The following is a 16,251-nucleotide window of genomic DNA, read 5'->3' as shown; positions in this document are numbered from 1 at the left end:
ACCGAGCGGTTCTCCCCCGCGGGGGGTATTTGTGGGTGACTGGGGACGCTTGGGGCCCCGACTGCCGCCCCACGCACCCCCCCACGGCCCTGAGGCGCTTTGAGGCGCTTCGCGCCGGGGCGCAGGAGGCGGCGGGCTCGGCCCGGGAGCGGCGGGGCCAAAGGCGCCCCCCGCCAGCCTGGCTGGGCCAGAGCCCCCGGGCTGCGGCCCGTGAGGGGGCATGCAGCTGTCGGCGGGACGGGCCCGGCCTCCGTTGGTGGGGTCCCGCTGCCGGTACGACCGCCGCGGCCCACCCCCCGCTGCCGCCTCCCCCAGAGCCCACGGCCCCTCCCGCCCGCCCCGGGAAGCGCCGACCCGGAAGGCGTTTAGCGGTCATGCCGGGCAAGATGGCGGCGCCCAGGCGGTGAGGGGAGAGGGCGGCGGGAGCAGCGCTGCGGCCATGAGCGCTGCCCGCCGCTGCAGCCCGCCCCGGGCGCTGGCAGGTACCGCCGCCCGCGGGGCAGCGAGGCCTCGGCGGGGGCTGGGGGCGGGGGGGGGGGCCGCGATCGGCGCTGTGCGAGGCCGGGGGGGCAGGCAGGGCCTGGCAGCGGCGGGGGCCGGGCCGGCCCTGGGGCCGTGAATGGGCCCTGGGGCCGCGCTGTGTCCCTCAGTGTGTCCCTCTGTCTCGGGTCACAGGTGTCGTGTCGCGCAGGGGCGTCCTCTTGACGCGTTTGACTTTGGTGCTGAGAGATTTGCAAGAAAACCCCCAAATCATTAGGGCAAGCCTGCGCTTTCAGCCCTGACGCTTAGAGCCTGCAAACGGGTTTTTCCCCACCTGAGCAGGCCTGGCCCCGGTTTGCTGGGGGCCTTGTGTCACAGCTGGCAGTGGGCAGTGGTCCTAGTTAGAATCAAACTCAGAAAAGGAATAGGAATCTAATGTTCTTTCTTTCTCTCTTTTTTTTTTTTTTTGGTTGGTTTGTTTGGGGGTTTTTGGGTTGTTTTTTTTTTTTTTTGTATTGTACTTTAAATAGGGCTATTTGTCTGGCATCTGAAGAACACTGGAATACAGCAGATACCGTGCCAGTGTGTGCATCTTTGCCATGTAGCCAATGACAGACTAATTACATTTCAGTACTTCAACTTCCTTAAACGAATGGTAAGTCAGGGAGTGTATTTATCCTATTTTTCTCATTCTTTCAATTCATTTTGTCACATGTGATGAGTCAAAATGGAGATTAGTTGATAAAACCAATATTTTTTTATCAGGCAAGCTCAGGCAGTTCCAAGCATCTCTTCTTCTGCACTGCATCGGGGCTGAGCATTTGGCGTCTAAAGCATTTGAGGCTGGAGGAAACCTGCTGTAGCAGGGGCAATGCCTCGTGCTGCGGTGTGCCCCCTGCTTGACAGGGGGCTTTAATGTGCCTCTAAAGCGGGGCACTCTCCTGCTGTTGAGAAACATGAAGAGATTTCTAAAGTTACTGTTGATAAAAATGCTAATAAGAAAATCAAATCTTGGCTAGCAGTCAGACAAGTGGTAGATGGAACTCATTTGTGGAGGTAGTGTGCTCTGACTGAAGAGTTAATCAGTTAATTTGAATCAAAACTCCTGAGCCTGTTAACTTAATGGATTACCTTCTATAGTGTGCTGCTAGTTTTAGGTATTAGAAGAGCTGTAATTATCATTCAAACCCTCAAAATTCTATCTTCTTCTTTGAACAGTTGTATCGCTTGTAAGAGGATGGCAGTAAGAGACATCTTACTTTTCCCTGAGTTGTGTCCTGTCATGAAATGTGGATAAGACTGAGTGTTATAGCTAATGACTGCTTTGATCACAAGGAGCATGTACATCTGTTGGTATTTTTTGAGCTTCAGTCCTGTATGAAGCAAGAGCTCGGGGTCTCTTCTATGCTTCTGGGGATCACCAGAACTCATCAAATCTTTTTTTTTGCTATGAAATGATCTGTATTCACATGACTCATTCAGGGTTTCTTATCTCTCTTCCACGTTATAATTATTGTGTACTTTAAACCATGATTAGTTGAAAGCTCAATCTTTTTATACCTGTCTCTTGTGCTTGAAATATATAGAATATTTTGGGAAAGAAAATATATAGGAGAAGTTAAATGCTCTTTTTCTTATTCTGTAAGAGTTCTAAAAAAGGAAACAACTCTCTCCTAACTTTCTGTTCAATGTATGTTCATTTTACTCCTGTTGAAGATTGTTGCGTAGTTAATTAGCTGAAAGTTTGGTATAAGTAGTAATACCCTAGTGTGGGAGGTGATTTTTTTTATCATAGGAAGTAGGTTGTATTTTCTTGGTATTTTTCTGATCTTTTTCGTAGCTTAAAGATGCAAAAAGTTTAATGCTTATATTTGGAAAGTGGACTTGTTATGGGCATGCGTGTGTACCTCTTTGTTTAAAGGTCACTTGGTCGGTATTATATTGAATGATTTTATCTGGTGGTTTTGAATAGAGTTTGCTGTTGAAGCTGTGGAGGAGGAAGTAGGTTTTTTTATCCAGAATCAATTATTCAGGCTTAAGTAAACTATTGATGCAGTTGTGAGTTGAAAAGCTGCTTTTTGTGAAATCTCATCCAACTTCAGAAAGTTTCTTGCATGTGAAAGAAGTGTTTGATATTCAGGCTAACTCAGTCATGTCATCATAGGAAGTAATTCTCCTAACAGAAAGAAATAATATAGCAATAATACTGATGTTGTTAATTAACTGAAATGGGCAGAAATACCTTCTTAACTGTTCATCTTAACATTTCTTATTCTATTTAGTATGTAACTCAGTACAACAAAGACCTCAGCCAACGAGCCAAACCCAAGTCAGATTCGGTTGCATCTCCTTTTCGTGAGCTTCAGCAATTGGATCAAGAAAAAAAGGTTATACACAAGATTAGATCAATTTCACCTGTTCATCAACCTTCGTCTGAGACATCAAGTGGGAATGAGTTGAGAGAAATGAAGTCAGCTGCAGAAACTGAAGACTCAGTCACACCAGTAAGAGCAGAATCCAAAGAAGACAGACAGTGGAAAGAAATGAAACTACGGCTGGATGATTTGCCAGGAATTTTGGCACGGTTGTCCAAAATTAAACTTACAGGTACTACTGGTCATTTTTTCACTTCTGTGTATCATGTTTTGATATCAGAGTTCTTTAGCATGTTATGGGCACTGTGTGGGGTTTTGTGTAGTAATTGCCATTTTACTGACACAAAGTTCCTGGATCAATTTCATCAAACGTGTGCAGGGAAGAATTGTTATATGAAACATTTCATAGTTTTCCCATTACATTTGTTTAAAAACAGTGAGGAGGAGCTTGCATGGTATTGTCAGCTAGCTTTTTGGGAATCGCAAGTATACATTATTACAAAATAAGGTGAACCTGCGTTAGGAAGTGATTTTAGAAGCATTGTGTTAACTATTTAAAGTTGTCTTGCTTAAGTTTACCAATATTCTGTCTTAGTTACTTACCTTTGACTTTAGTACTGCTTATTGTGAAATTAATATTAAAAGTACCAGCAAAAGGCAGTAAGAATAATTTGCTACCTTATAGGAAAATGAAATTTTCTAAAATAAGGTATAATTTACTTTCCTAGTTAATGATAGTGTTGTACCTTCAAACCAGCAGTCTGTTAAGCAGTTGCCTTGTAGCCTAACTACATTTTCCTTTGTTCTAATAGTAATACTTAACAACTATAAATCACTACTTTGCCAATAGGTAGTGCTATATATACTTTTATGTCTAAGGAAACTCTAATGATCTGACCAAAGCCTTACATCTTGTTTGTATTGGGGCCAAATACAATTTCCTAAGCCCCTGCTGTGGTGCTTTCTCCAGTGGGTGAATTAAATTCTTGATAGTACAACTATTGTTCTCTGCCATAAGAATTTGTTATAATAAAAATCCTGAATTCAATTTACTTTTGGAAACTTTTTGTCTTGCAGTGTGGAAGTTTTCATTGTTTGTTTCTCCACGGAAAAATTGTACTGACGACATCCAGTGCACAAGGGTTGTTTAAATTCTTCTCTAATAAAAAACCTTATAGTTCTTAGTGTTGAGGAGGCATCTCATGTTTTGGACTTGGCAAAACTGATCTTGTCTGTATGTCCAAACGCTCTTCCTTACTATTCTTGAAAAACCTCAAGGTCTTCATTTTGTGCTGGTAAAGGCTTGAGTTAGTGGACTTGAGGGATGTATGATGTGTCTTTCGATACTTCACCACATCATTTCTACGTATTAGCTTTGGTAATTTCAAATGTAGGTATCGAAAACTCTTACTAGCACATTCAGCAGTTACAAGGATTATTGTACTTCGGATTTGCAACAGCTTTGTGACACATACAACCTCAACTACTGCCTCTTCTTTATTTCTGCATAATACAGGTCTTGCCTCTTCTCCATGCTGTTTGGTTTTAGTAATAATTTGTTTCTGTTGGGCTCACCATGGATAACTTATAAGTGCTATTTGAACAATTAGCTCTTTTGGTATATTTTCAGTGGGGTCATTTTATTTAAGTGGCTCTTTTATGTGAACTTGAAATCTGTGCTAGTTATTGAAGTAGAATTAAATTTAAGAAGTCTCAATAGATCCAGAAATTAAAAGTTAAAATTCCATGGTAAAGTGACCAGAGAGAGAGGGAGAAAATGAACTGTTGGTTTAAGCACTTGAAATGTATTTTCTTATGTTTGCTGATACTCTGTCTGGGTAAGCTCTGTGTTAGTACCACATCTGAGTATTACTGGGACTTCTCAAAATGGGAGTTTCAAGAACTGCAGCAAGATGGAAGAGAATTGTTTTTCTGGAGAAAATAATTTTATGTGGTACTTTTTTGTGTGGCCTTGGTGTTTCTGCAAAGCTTTTCAACAGCTTCTAGTAGGCTCTTTTAAATGCAAAAGGCAGTGTTAACAGGCAAGCAAGTACCACTCTGGTTTTAAAATAGGATGTTACTTGAAAACTGTAGAAGGCTAAGGTTGCAGAAATTGGTTCCCTTCAGGACTTGTTTTGTATGAGCCTTTGTTTTGAGATGTGTTGTTCTTGATCCAAGGTAACTGTAGTAAACTTTGTACCTGTTGAGAAGGTAGAGAGAGAGAGAAAAAAAAACCCTTAACCTCTCTTCTTGTTGTGATCCTTTATGTATTTGGTGGGGTAAATGACCTGGGTGGCGAGATTTTCTTGGAAGTAGAAGGTGTAACAGGGCAAGCTGGATGAAGAGGCCTTTGTAGGAGGGGAGTTCCGTTGCTGGTCTTTATTGGCCATGGGATAGCATAGGGGATGAACAGGAAAAGTACTGGGTGTAGCGTGTGGAGCAAGGAAGCAGAATTAGCTTTTTTCCCGAACTTGTGTAATCATTTAGACAAAATGTATATTCTGTAAAGATTATGGTGGTGTAGTTCTTTGATTTATTTTTTTTTTTTAAAGAAAAATAAATTCTCCTGAGGTCAGTTTTTAAGTTACAAATGACACACAGCTCAATTCCTTTCACCCATGAAGTTCTGATAGATCTTGTATCCCGTGTGCTTTTTTTGGCAGACTCTTTATTTATACTTTTTAAGAGTATGAAATAACAAAACCCCAAACTTTGCATTATGCTAAAATGGGACTTCCTTATGCCCTTTTCTTTTCCCTCCGCTGAAGTAAAGAGACTGTTTGTTTGTATTCTGAACTGTAATTCACCTTTGAAAGGAAATGAGTTTAGCTATTACCATACCCTCCTGCTTCATGTAAACTGCAGCTCTTGTGACTCTGCCATTAGAAGCTCTGCCTTACCAACAGGAAAGGATTTTTGTTTATATTCTTTTGCCATAGAAAACAATTAGGGAACTTCTAATTACTTGTCGCATAATCTACCTTTTTGGGTTCAGTTTCCATTCTTTCCTTTCTCTGTGGTGTTCTGTGTTGGCTGCTGTCTGAACAGCTGTATCTTACCAACCAGGCACTTGGAAAGCTAATGCATCCGTCTTAGAAGTTTTTTTCAGAATTATAAATGTCATTGTTTGCAATTTAAATCTAAAGTTTATGTGTAACTGAAAATAGGAGAGACATGTGAAGATACAGTAAAAGGAGGAAATTCTAATAATTTATAATGCAAACATTAAGAATTCCAGGTTGTCTCATCTTCTTAAATTTAATTTCAAGTTTACACAAACAGTGTTTTCCCTGGTGATCACAGTTGCAAACTAAGATGAGCTATGTGCAAAAAGACTGGAAAATTGAACTTCAGTTTTTAATTTGGAGGAAGCGTGGTGAAGGCACAATATAAAAAATGCTGAGTATTCTCATTAGATATTTCTCTATGGTTTGTGAGCATTTTCTCATTGTTGCTGCTGTGAAAGCTGTCTCACATGTTGGTCTTTTGGTGAGCACAACCAGCTAGATGTATAGCACCTTACCTAGCACCTTTCTGAGTAGATGTATAACATGGGTCAGATGTAAACTTAACTGCTCATTTCTAAACAGGTGTTGAATTTTTAGTCTAACTTTAAGGTCTGTTGAGAAAGGGGCTGTGTCTTTAGTATATCTCTCTGTCTACTGCACCTGGAAGAGTTGAGTCCTGACTCCAGGCTACTGTAACATGGATTTCTTTCAGAAAGTTATACAAGAGCCTCTGTTTCAAATATTTATCTACCTTTTCTTTATCCTGTATTTTAATGTACTACAGCTACCATTGTTATTTGTCTTTGCAAATGTAGTAATACATGTTTAAGGATTCTTTTTCATTCACAATTGTGTATTAACTGTTTGGTTTATCCAGAGATCATGTGCAAAGTCACAGTCTCTCCCCTGACGTCTGTCTATTCTTTTATGGCATCTCATTGCAAAGCGCTTTTACCTTCCAACTCTTCAAAGGTGTTTTAGAGTTTTGGCAGTATTTTTTTCAAAGTACATTTTAATAGTCAATCCATTAAGGCATGTTGAACACTGCTTTTCTGTACTGGTTCCTGAAGGCTTGGTTCAGACCTCACCAGAGTGGCTTCTGCTCTTGGTACCTTGCTTTGGTTTGGTGTGTGCGGTATCCTTGCAGAGTAACGGGGACTTCAAAGGGACACTTCAGGAAGGCACCTAATCTGTTTTCCCCCAAGGCAGGATCACCTTTAGGTGTGGCATTCCTGACTTGATGTTGCTTTGTCTGTTCTTGAAACCAGTGGGGGGAATACACAGCTTCCCTGGGCAGTTTGCTGCAGTGTGTTACTGCTCCTACTGCTGAAAGGCCTCTTTGTGTCTCTAACAGAAACCCTCCTTTGCTTCGCTTTTAGTATGTTACTATTTCTCTAAACACTAAGAAATCTGGAAACTTCCTCAAAGTAAGCTTCTGTTTTGCTGGGTTTCTCATTGAGGGTGTAAGATGTTTGGTTATATCTAGCTCTCGGAGAGTTCAACCCAGTATCCAATTAACGTTATGTGGGAAGAGTTGAGAGTAAGTTATCTGGTTTTGTCATTATGTATACCTTAGAGCTAAAATAGGCCAGCCTGAGGTGTTTACGCCTCTGTAAGAATCTAGAGTAATTAGTCACCTTTAATAGAGTCATTCCAAGTTTACCATACTCAGATCAGAACCAAACCTATTGTGTTTTTTTCCTCATCAAAGTGTAAGGTGCATTTTATGAACAGAATCACAAGACTGGTATAATCAGTCTTCTCTGAGGAGGCCCATGAATTTATTTGATGTTTGTTTTAAGGTAATGATTTACATGTAGTTTTGATGCCATTTGATCACTAGTAGCTCCTTCCGCAGGAAGAGGATGTGGACATCCTCCAGTCAGGTGCCAGTATTCTTTTAAAGATCAATTTGGAAGCATCTATGCTTTAGGTTCAAATCTTTTTTAAAATATGTGAATCTTGGCACAGAGAAAATGTATTTTTTTTTTGTAAATTTATACGGGAGAGTCTGGCTTGATATAAGGGGGAAAAAAAAGTTTTGCCATGAAGACAGTCAAACTTTGGAGCCCGTTGCCCAGAGATGATGTGAAATTTCCATCCTTGGGAGATGACAGCCCTAAGGGACCTGGCCCGAGTTCAGCATTGACCTTGCTCTGAGCAGGAGGCTGGACTTGATGATCGCCTGAGAACCCGCCCAAGCTGAATGACTTGGTGGTGTTGCTGGCAATGTTAGACAAAAACGTAGGAGCTAACACTACCATCTACAAAATGATGCATGGTTTCTATGTCATGGCCTTACTGATCTACCTGTAAGTTTTGCAAAGTGGCCACATACAATGATTTATGAGCATTTTTACTTTTGGAGACTACAAACTAGAGCATTTCTTCATCCATCTCATTTTAAGAAAATATCCTATCTTTTTTTTTGCTGGAAAACAGCTGGAATTTATTTGATGTGTTGCTTACATACGAATTTGTGCATTAGCAATCCTCTAAAAAATGTTGAACTAGAAATCAGAAGCTTGAGACATTTGCTACTGACTTAGGATATGATCATGAACATCCTGCTTCATCTGTCTCTGTTGTGTATTTATAAAATAAAGATGATGGATGTCAGCCTTTGCATAATGACTCGAGCATTACCAAACTGCTACGTAATGGAGCAACAATGATTAAATAAGGTGCTTAAGTCGTGTTCATAGGCTAAATATCTGGTAACAGCAGCTCTAGCAAAAATATCCATTTGCTTTAGTGGGGTTCCAGTACTTTTCATTCTGGAATAATGACATTTATTATGACATTTATTCTTTAAATGGTAGCTTTAATATAGCCAAAAACTTTGACAAAGATTTATCAGTGTATATTGTTTAGATTATTATTAGTCTATGGTTTTTTCTCAGTTCCAGATGTATTTCATATGTCTGTCAAAGTAGTTCTTATTTTGTGATTATTAAAACAGTAACTATTATCCTATCAAAGAAACAAAGCTTAATAGCGGTAGCTTCCTGGCAATTTGTTTTCTGTGCTAGAAGGAAAACAAATGAAATAAAAATAAACTATTATTACAGTTTATTTTTTGCAAGGCATTTTAAAATTGTTTGATGGTAAAAAGAGATTATCTGCTCTGTTTGTAATTTTGCACTTGGATTTTTTATGAGATAATGCAGAGACTTGTTTCAAATTATTGGCCCAAATTTAAGTTTGCTTTGGGAGTTTGGCCTTCTTTAGTGTGCAGGTCATAATCTGCAACAAAACTTCAGATACACCTACACCCAAACATATCTAAGCTTATAAAGGAAATACCGGTCAGTTCTATAGCATCAATACTGATGCTGTGTTTAACTTCCCAGAAACCTATGTGTGAAAACTCTGGAAGGAAAATTCCATCAGCTTTTCGAAAGCTATTTCCTTTAAAGATTGTGCAAACATTTGTAGTAAAACAGTGAAATTGTTTCTTAAAATAGAAATGCATTTGCTTTTGTCCTTCCACATGTACTGATCTATCATCAGTACAGGAGCAGAATGGAAATCTAAAGCTGAATTGGTTTGCTTTGGCTTTCTACACTTTTATTTTAGCTTGGCTACTTTTTAATACGAGGTAAAGAAAATATGGCATAGTGATTGGCATACTATAAATACAAATACAAGGATTTATAAAGGCAGATCACATTACAATGAAGCTGGAGAGGAATGTGAAGAATATACTGTAGACTTCTAAAATGTTTTTTTATGCTAGAAACATTATAATTCACTCTTTGTCACCAATTTATTAGCATTTTCTTTTTCATTTACATTCAAATGGGGGACAAATATCCCCTGTTAATTTTTGTTAAAGCTAAAATTGTTTAAAAGACTGAAAATTAGGTTTAGGCTGAGATCATGAGTTTGAATCCTGGCTTCTTTTTGAAGAGCATATATAATGCCAACTCTCATCAACAAATCTTGAAAGGATCAATTCCATCTATTATGCAATAAGGTGAAGTTAATTTGTCCCCTAAAGCACTAAACTAACAGGGATTAAAAAACAAACAGAGTCAATGACCTCATTCCCTTGATGTGATCTCAATTAAATATACTTTTCCTCCATGAGGGAAGTAGAAGAGTAAATTATTTCTTCCACAGTAAAAATAAACTTCCTAATCCAAAGGGAACATTTTCTTATTTACCCTTAACGTGTTGCATTTGATTTGCAGGGCGATGAGATGAGTCACGAATGCCTTGTGTTCAGAACACTGCCCAAACAACCGAAAATACCTGTTTCAGTGGGATAAGTGAGAGGATGTACTACAACCTTTTTTTAATGAGATCCTGATAAGTCACACTGAAATGACTGGCTGAAATTAATCTGGAGAAATCAATGGGGACTTTAATTAGTGCTGTAGCATATTAGAATTTCTTTGAGGTCAATGTAACGGTAATGTTACACTGACTGTTTGCCAATCTGCTCCACCTTTCTTCTTCAGTAAATGAGTTGGTGTTTTCCCATAATAAATTGGTGTAAAGTGCTCTCTAAGATAAGTTTTAATTAAATTCTTGTCTGGAAGTGGACGTGTGATTTATTATGCAAAAAAAATGAATGTAATCACTCTTAGAAATGCAAACGCCACTGTTTCGTGGTCATCTCTTCAGTGTATTTTTGAACTCTCTCGGTCGTAAACCATTGTGTTTCAAGTTGTCTTTTGCACTCTACTGAGAAGGATCCACGAGTTCTGAAACTTAAGATGCTGTTGTGTTTCTCTAAGTGGGGTCCAGTCTCTCAGAAATGATCAGTGCCTTCATGTCCTTCAGTCTTGTCTGGTGGAGTTAGAGAATCTGGGGTTATTTCGCAGCTTCTTAGAGGGGTACAGCTCAATCGTAGATCCACTGTATTTCAGAGGCAGCTGAAGGGGCTGCAGTGAGGGCTGGGTGCTGCCCTTGATGATGCTGTCGGAGGGAATCAAAGCCAAGGACTTACCTCTGTATCAGGCTGGTACCCTGAGACAGCCCTCGCAGCCAGCCCGTGTGACAGCCATCCGCACAACATCCTGTGAATCCATACCAAGGCTAAATAATTAATGTTTATAATAATATTAGATGTATTATTGTAATAATATTCAGCTGACAATGGATTTTAGTACTTGAGCAAAGTTTTGGTGAGCAGCAGGTTTCCTTCACTGTCTTTTTAGGATTAAAACTTAATGAGGGCATAGTTCTTAAAATTAGCACTTCGCATGTGCATCCTTGGTGGCAGGTCTCTGCCATGATAGTTTTTCATCTGAATTAACACTGCCTAATAGATAAGCCATGCATTTTCAGTCAACAAAGGTTATTTATTTGTCATTTAACTTCAGACAAACAGGAGACTTTGTAGGAATCGGGAAGATAAGAACATTCTGATGCTTTGATTTGAGCTAGCTGAGGTCTGGAACGTGTAATTACATGCAGAATATAATTTAAATACTTTCTGTTTAATAACTATTAATTTCAGATTGTAAGGTTTGAGGTCATGAGCAATATATTCAGTAAGTGTGCTGAATTTTATGGTGTAAGAAATCTTTCATGTCATGGCAATTCTTGCCAAAAGTGAGTTTGTAAGACATATTATTTGGGTAATTATAATATTAGGATTGAGGCTTAGGTAACTTTCATTTTAAGAATGTGATTTGCAGTACTAAAGTTACAATTTTAGATGACAAAACTGAAGCAGATTTTTATTAATCCACTCAATTTCTGAGGCTTTTAAGAGCTGCTGTGTCCATGTGATGATGTGATTGTACCTTCTGCCTGAAGTGGGCATGTCAAATGGGAACAGTGTGGGCAGATACTTGTACAGTGAGGTTACTGGCTTCACCAGCTGTAGCCTACATGCCCTGAGTCTCTTTTTGACTCTCTGCATTGCTTAAGTTCCTGCTATAATTTCATATAATGTGTATCTCTTAATTTGAGATTTTTCTTACTGTTTTTCTTCCATGTTAGACTTTGCAATGGTTTATAAGTTATGGGAACAAATATGCCTCCTGTACATGTTGCGTGAGGCAGTTTGATCCTGTAGCAAATCCATGAATTAGTTAACACAGACACATACATTTTATTCTCGCCTCTTCTACTAATGTGCTGATGCTTCTGGGTTTCTCATTTCATCCCTGACAGTTCTCCTTCTCATCTTTGACTTCTTTATGTAGAGTATTAGTATTGTACGCAGTTCCTGGAGCTACTTTGATCCATAAAAGTAGCAAAAAATTAATCTGCAGAATGGTTCTTACAGGCTTTAAAAACCTTAACTCTAGTGGTATGTACAAAGGAGGCTGTTTCTTATTGATCCTTCAAACTGTGCTGTCGCTTGTGTTGCAGCCCTGGTTGTAAGCACTGCATCTGCTGGCTTTGCCATGGCCCCAGTCCCCTTTGACCTGACCTGTTTCCTGCTCGCCTCCCTCGGAACTGGACTGGCATCCTGTGCTGCCAACTCCATCAATCAGGTCAGTCCATCTCATCATCTGTACCGCAAACCGGTGTCGTCCTGGCTTCTGAAATGCTGCCAAGGGTTGTTGATGGCTGGCTGGGAGCGGTGTGGTGGTGTGCCTTCAGCTGCCGCCTGAGCTCGGAGCCAAAGGAATATGTGTCTGAGAATTAAAGCAGGGTTGCTAGGCATAGTGTGTTTATTCAGAATGGAGCTGATGAGGTTTTAAACCTCCCAGTAATCATGTTTATCTTGATAATACCGACCATGGGTCACGGAAAATGATATGGGAAGGAGTGTGTAATTGGAGTGTAAGAACAGCCAGCAGGGCTCCAGCTTTATGTGCCCAGTTCTTTGCTTGTGTTATTGTATGACCTTGTCGGATCTGCCTAAAGAATGGCTCAAGGCACCTTTCTAGATGTCCACAGTGGGACTCTGGTGGGGTTTGTGTGCTTCTGTTCAGGCTGGAATCAGGGTATCTCCTGCACATCTACAAAACATACTGATAATCTCCGTCATGTGGTAGCTGTTTCATGCTGGAGATGTTCCAGGTGCCTGGACTTGAGGCCTCATGGTGTGTGTGAACAGGCTTGGGGAGCTTGATGCTGATCTCCCAGTTCTCCTGCAATCTAGCTGTGAAGCAAAGTTGCTGTTAGGCTCTTCCTGCATCCCAGAGGAGAGCCTAACTATTGAACAGGTAACAAACACTTGTAGTGTTGAATGGAGTTACAATCATTGTAGCCGTGGTCACGTTCAGTTGTATATATGACCTGGAAAAAGAAGTGGCAGTAGCAGTGCCACCTTTGATAGCACTTCAAGGTTTCAGCAGTCACTTGTGGGATGGGGGAGGCTGAGTCTTGGGACCCCAGTAATGGAACAGGGCATGGAGGTTTCCTGTGATCTACATCCTGGTGTCACCTTGACTGAGTTGGGCTCTTTGATGTTTACACCATGTAACACCTCGGTTGTAGGCACCCGATGTGCTTTTTGAGGTTACACCCATAAGCACACGTCTTACTTGGGCTGAAGGAAGTACAGGTTTTACTGTTCATTTTCACAGACTGTAAAATTGGGGTAGGCAGCTAACTTTGTGTCTGTTTTCCTTGCAAAATATGAAGGATGCTGCATGAGTTTTAGTTGCTTGGAAATATTTAGGTAGCCAGCCTAACTTGAAAACACTTAGCTAGCCTTGAAAAATAATTTTAAGTCAGTCATGCTATTTTCTAAAGTATACAATTGGTTGTCATATATCTATTTTTCAAAAAAGTCTTGTAGAAAAGCTGTCATGACTAAGGTGAAGCTTTCTTGGGTTTGATACAATTGTAGAGGTACACTTTTTTCTCCCCTTTTTTCCTTTACTACAGTTGTTTTAATATTAAAAAATTCCTTTTGTGACTTATCAATCCTTTGAAACTTTTACTGTCCTGTTTACTTTCACCTTTGATGTGGATACTAGGGGACTAAGAGGAGAATTAATTATTACTTGTTTAGAGACTCCTGTGCAGCTTGACTTTCTTGGAATTTTGATAGATCTTCTGGAGATGATATTCACACACAAATAACTGGTTTTCTTTGTCTTCAGCTTCCATGTATTAATAGCTCAGTGTTGTATTTTATCTCAAAACTAGCCACTTCTTAAACTCTTAGAAGTCACTTTTTAAAATCTTGAGGTACTTTAGAGTATCAAAAATCCTATGGCATAATGTGGAGTTTGATACTTCTGAGGCTAGGATGGGGAAGGAAAGTTAGGAGTGCAGTGACTTTGTGCTTGGGCTCATAATTCACTGTTTACTCGCTGCTATCTCACCATAGGAACAGCTGTTAATATGCCTTTAAATAAAGAAGATTACTCCAGCCTCATGAAGTATAAAATTGTCTTTCACTATTTCAGCTGAAGGCTTTAAGTTCACACACTCGCTCATATTGAGCCAGTTGCCTGTGTAGACAGACCTTCAAGGCAACTACTTTTATTAAGGAATATAAAGAAACAGAGTTGGTAACAAAGCAAAAGATAAGAGCTGTGGTCTCTGACCTTGTTTATCAATGGATCCTTTTAGTCAACGAGTCTCTGGTGTTGCAGTTGGTGCTGTGTCTGAATTGGCTGGGAATTTAGTTTTCCAGAAATACTTTAAGCTTGGGTTTACGTCACGACCTTTGGGAAGGAGCACATTTGACTTGGAACTTCCTTTATTGCTACTTTGCTCTGTCCATTGCTCCCCATACGCATCCTCTCCTCTGGCAGCTCGTGACTCATGTTTCCCTTGTTGCTCCTTGCTGTCCCTTAAGGACCTTTTTATACAATAACTGTCTTTCCGTTTCCCATATTGCTATAAATCTGTACATCTTTAAGGGCAACTCATCTTTCCCACTCCTCGTTTCCCTGATAGATCTGTATTCACTATTTACAATCCTCAAATATGTCGTGGGAAGGTAAAGTGTTGATTGTGTAAGATTCTTCCCCATGATTTAGGACAGGATGTGAGGAGCCTGGTCCTGTGAAAATCTAATAGAGATTCTGTAATAGTCATGGTATTATTGATACAAACGTCTAACTGTTCAAATTCTGTGGTTTGGGATTTTTTTTCCTTCTCTCAAACACTTCATTTTAGCAATCTGGTAGTAGCTGGGGCCAGTTTGCCCCCATTGAATTAAGCTGAATTAGCTATTTAGGTTGAATTAACTACTGGGGAGGGAGCCAGGACTATTCCAAGTAACATACAGAGACCAAGAAGTCATGTTTTGTTTCTTTATGAAGTTGGTCTAAAATAATCTTTTAATTATCACTTCTTCTCTTGATTTCAGATGGTTGTGTGTCACAGCAAAAAAAAAATAATAAAAAAAATTTTGATGTAACTGCAAGAGCTATAAAGTTACAAACATTTCTCAGTGGAGGTTCTTGTCACTTTCACTGTCATTAACAAGAAGGTCATAATAAACAAATGTGAGTTGGCAACATTGTAGTTTTCCATTGTTTATAGAAGCACTGGATGTTTATCAACAAAAGGTGTATATTTAAAAACAAGCTTCACTTGTTTGTAAATCCATCAATTATAGCTGTACTTTCTGATAGAAGTAGAAACAATGTGCTTTTATGACAGACCTGTGAAACTGAATAACTTTTTAAGAAGCTGATACATTGTTGTTTGAAGATGGTGTTTGAAAATACCCTGGAAAATACAGACAAAAAGTACTTGAGCATGGGCTGGCGTTAGGGGGAAATGCGGTGCCCGTTCTACAGCAAGGTCATTCTAGAAACGTTAGTGTAGAAAATGCCGAGAGAAGTATCTTGGAATAATTTATGTTAGACAGTAGTTTGAGAGAAACGGAATCTCTCAGGCTGGTGGAAAATGTTATAAATTCTGGGGATCTGGATGAATATCGGAGGGTCCTTGGGTTTTCCTGTAGCCTGTGTTGGGTCTGTGGGCTATAAGGGAGTGAACTCCTGCTGGAAGGTGCCAAAGAAAAGATAGTGTTTTATTTCTGTTGTCCTCTACCAGCAGTTCTGCCTCTGCCTCACTCCTTCGTATCACAATACTTCAGAGTTATACTTCACACCTAATCTAGCATTTTAGTGGCGTGCTAAGCCAGTGGTCCCTGGTTCTCTTCCACATCACGCAACACTGCGTTATATCCTTTAGCCCTTCAGTATTGTACTACAACATGTCACCACTTTTCAGTCCCACCTGCTAAAACTGCTTTCCTCTTTTTTTATCTTTTTTCTTTCTTTTTCTTTCTTTTTTTTTTTTTTTCCCTAATGGCGCTCTTTCTTTTTTCCATCATTGAAGTAACTTAAAGTTATTTTGGACAGGTGTTCTTTATTGGTGTTCCATCTTTTCAAAATACTCAGTATTTTACAGTAGGTTTTAATTAAAAAAAAATAAAATCACTTAATGCATTTACCAAGGAATAGACTGAGACACATTTTTACTGTAACATTACTAAGCTAGCT

General features: G+C 39.8%; 1 protein-coding gene across 1 annotated transcript in view; it reads left to right on the top strand.

Moving 5' to 3' along the window:
• Positions 1-360: 360 nt before the first annotated feature.
• Positions 361-16,251, top strand: part of LOC130147482 (protoheme IX farnesyltransferase, mitochondrial) — a 106,354-nt gene continuing 90,463 nt past the window's right edge. Inside the window, exons 1-4 of the mRNA XM_056334669.1 lie at positions 361-482; positions 1,011-1,135; positions 2,763-3,087; positions 12,197-12,321. Coding sequence (XP_056190644.1) covers positions 440-482; positions 1,011-1,135; positions 2,763-3,087; positions 12,197-12,321 — 618 coding nt within the window. The 5' untranslated portion in view covers positions 361-439. The remainder of the gene's footprint in view (positions 483-1,010; positions 1,136-2,762; positions 3,088-12,196; positions 12,322-16,251) is intronic.

Source organism: Falco biarmicus, chromosome 1 (assembly GCF_023638135.1).
Source record: "Falco biarmicus isolate bFalBia1 chromosome 1, bFalBia1.pri, whole genome shotgun sequence".
Classification (NCBI taxonomy): Eukaryota; Metazoa; Chordata; class Aves; order Falconiformes; family Falconidae; genus Falco; species Falco biarmicus.
Note: the sequence above shows the minus strand (reverse complement) of the source record. Positions and strands in the feature narration are given on the sequence as shown.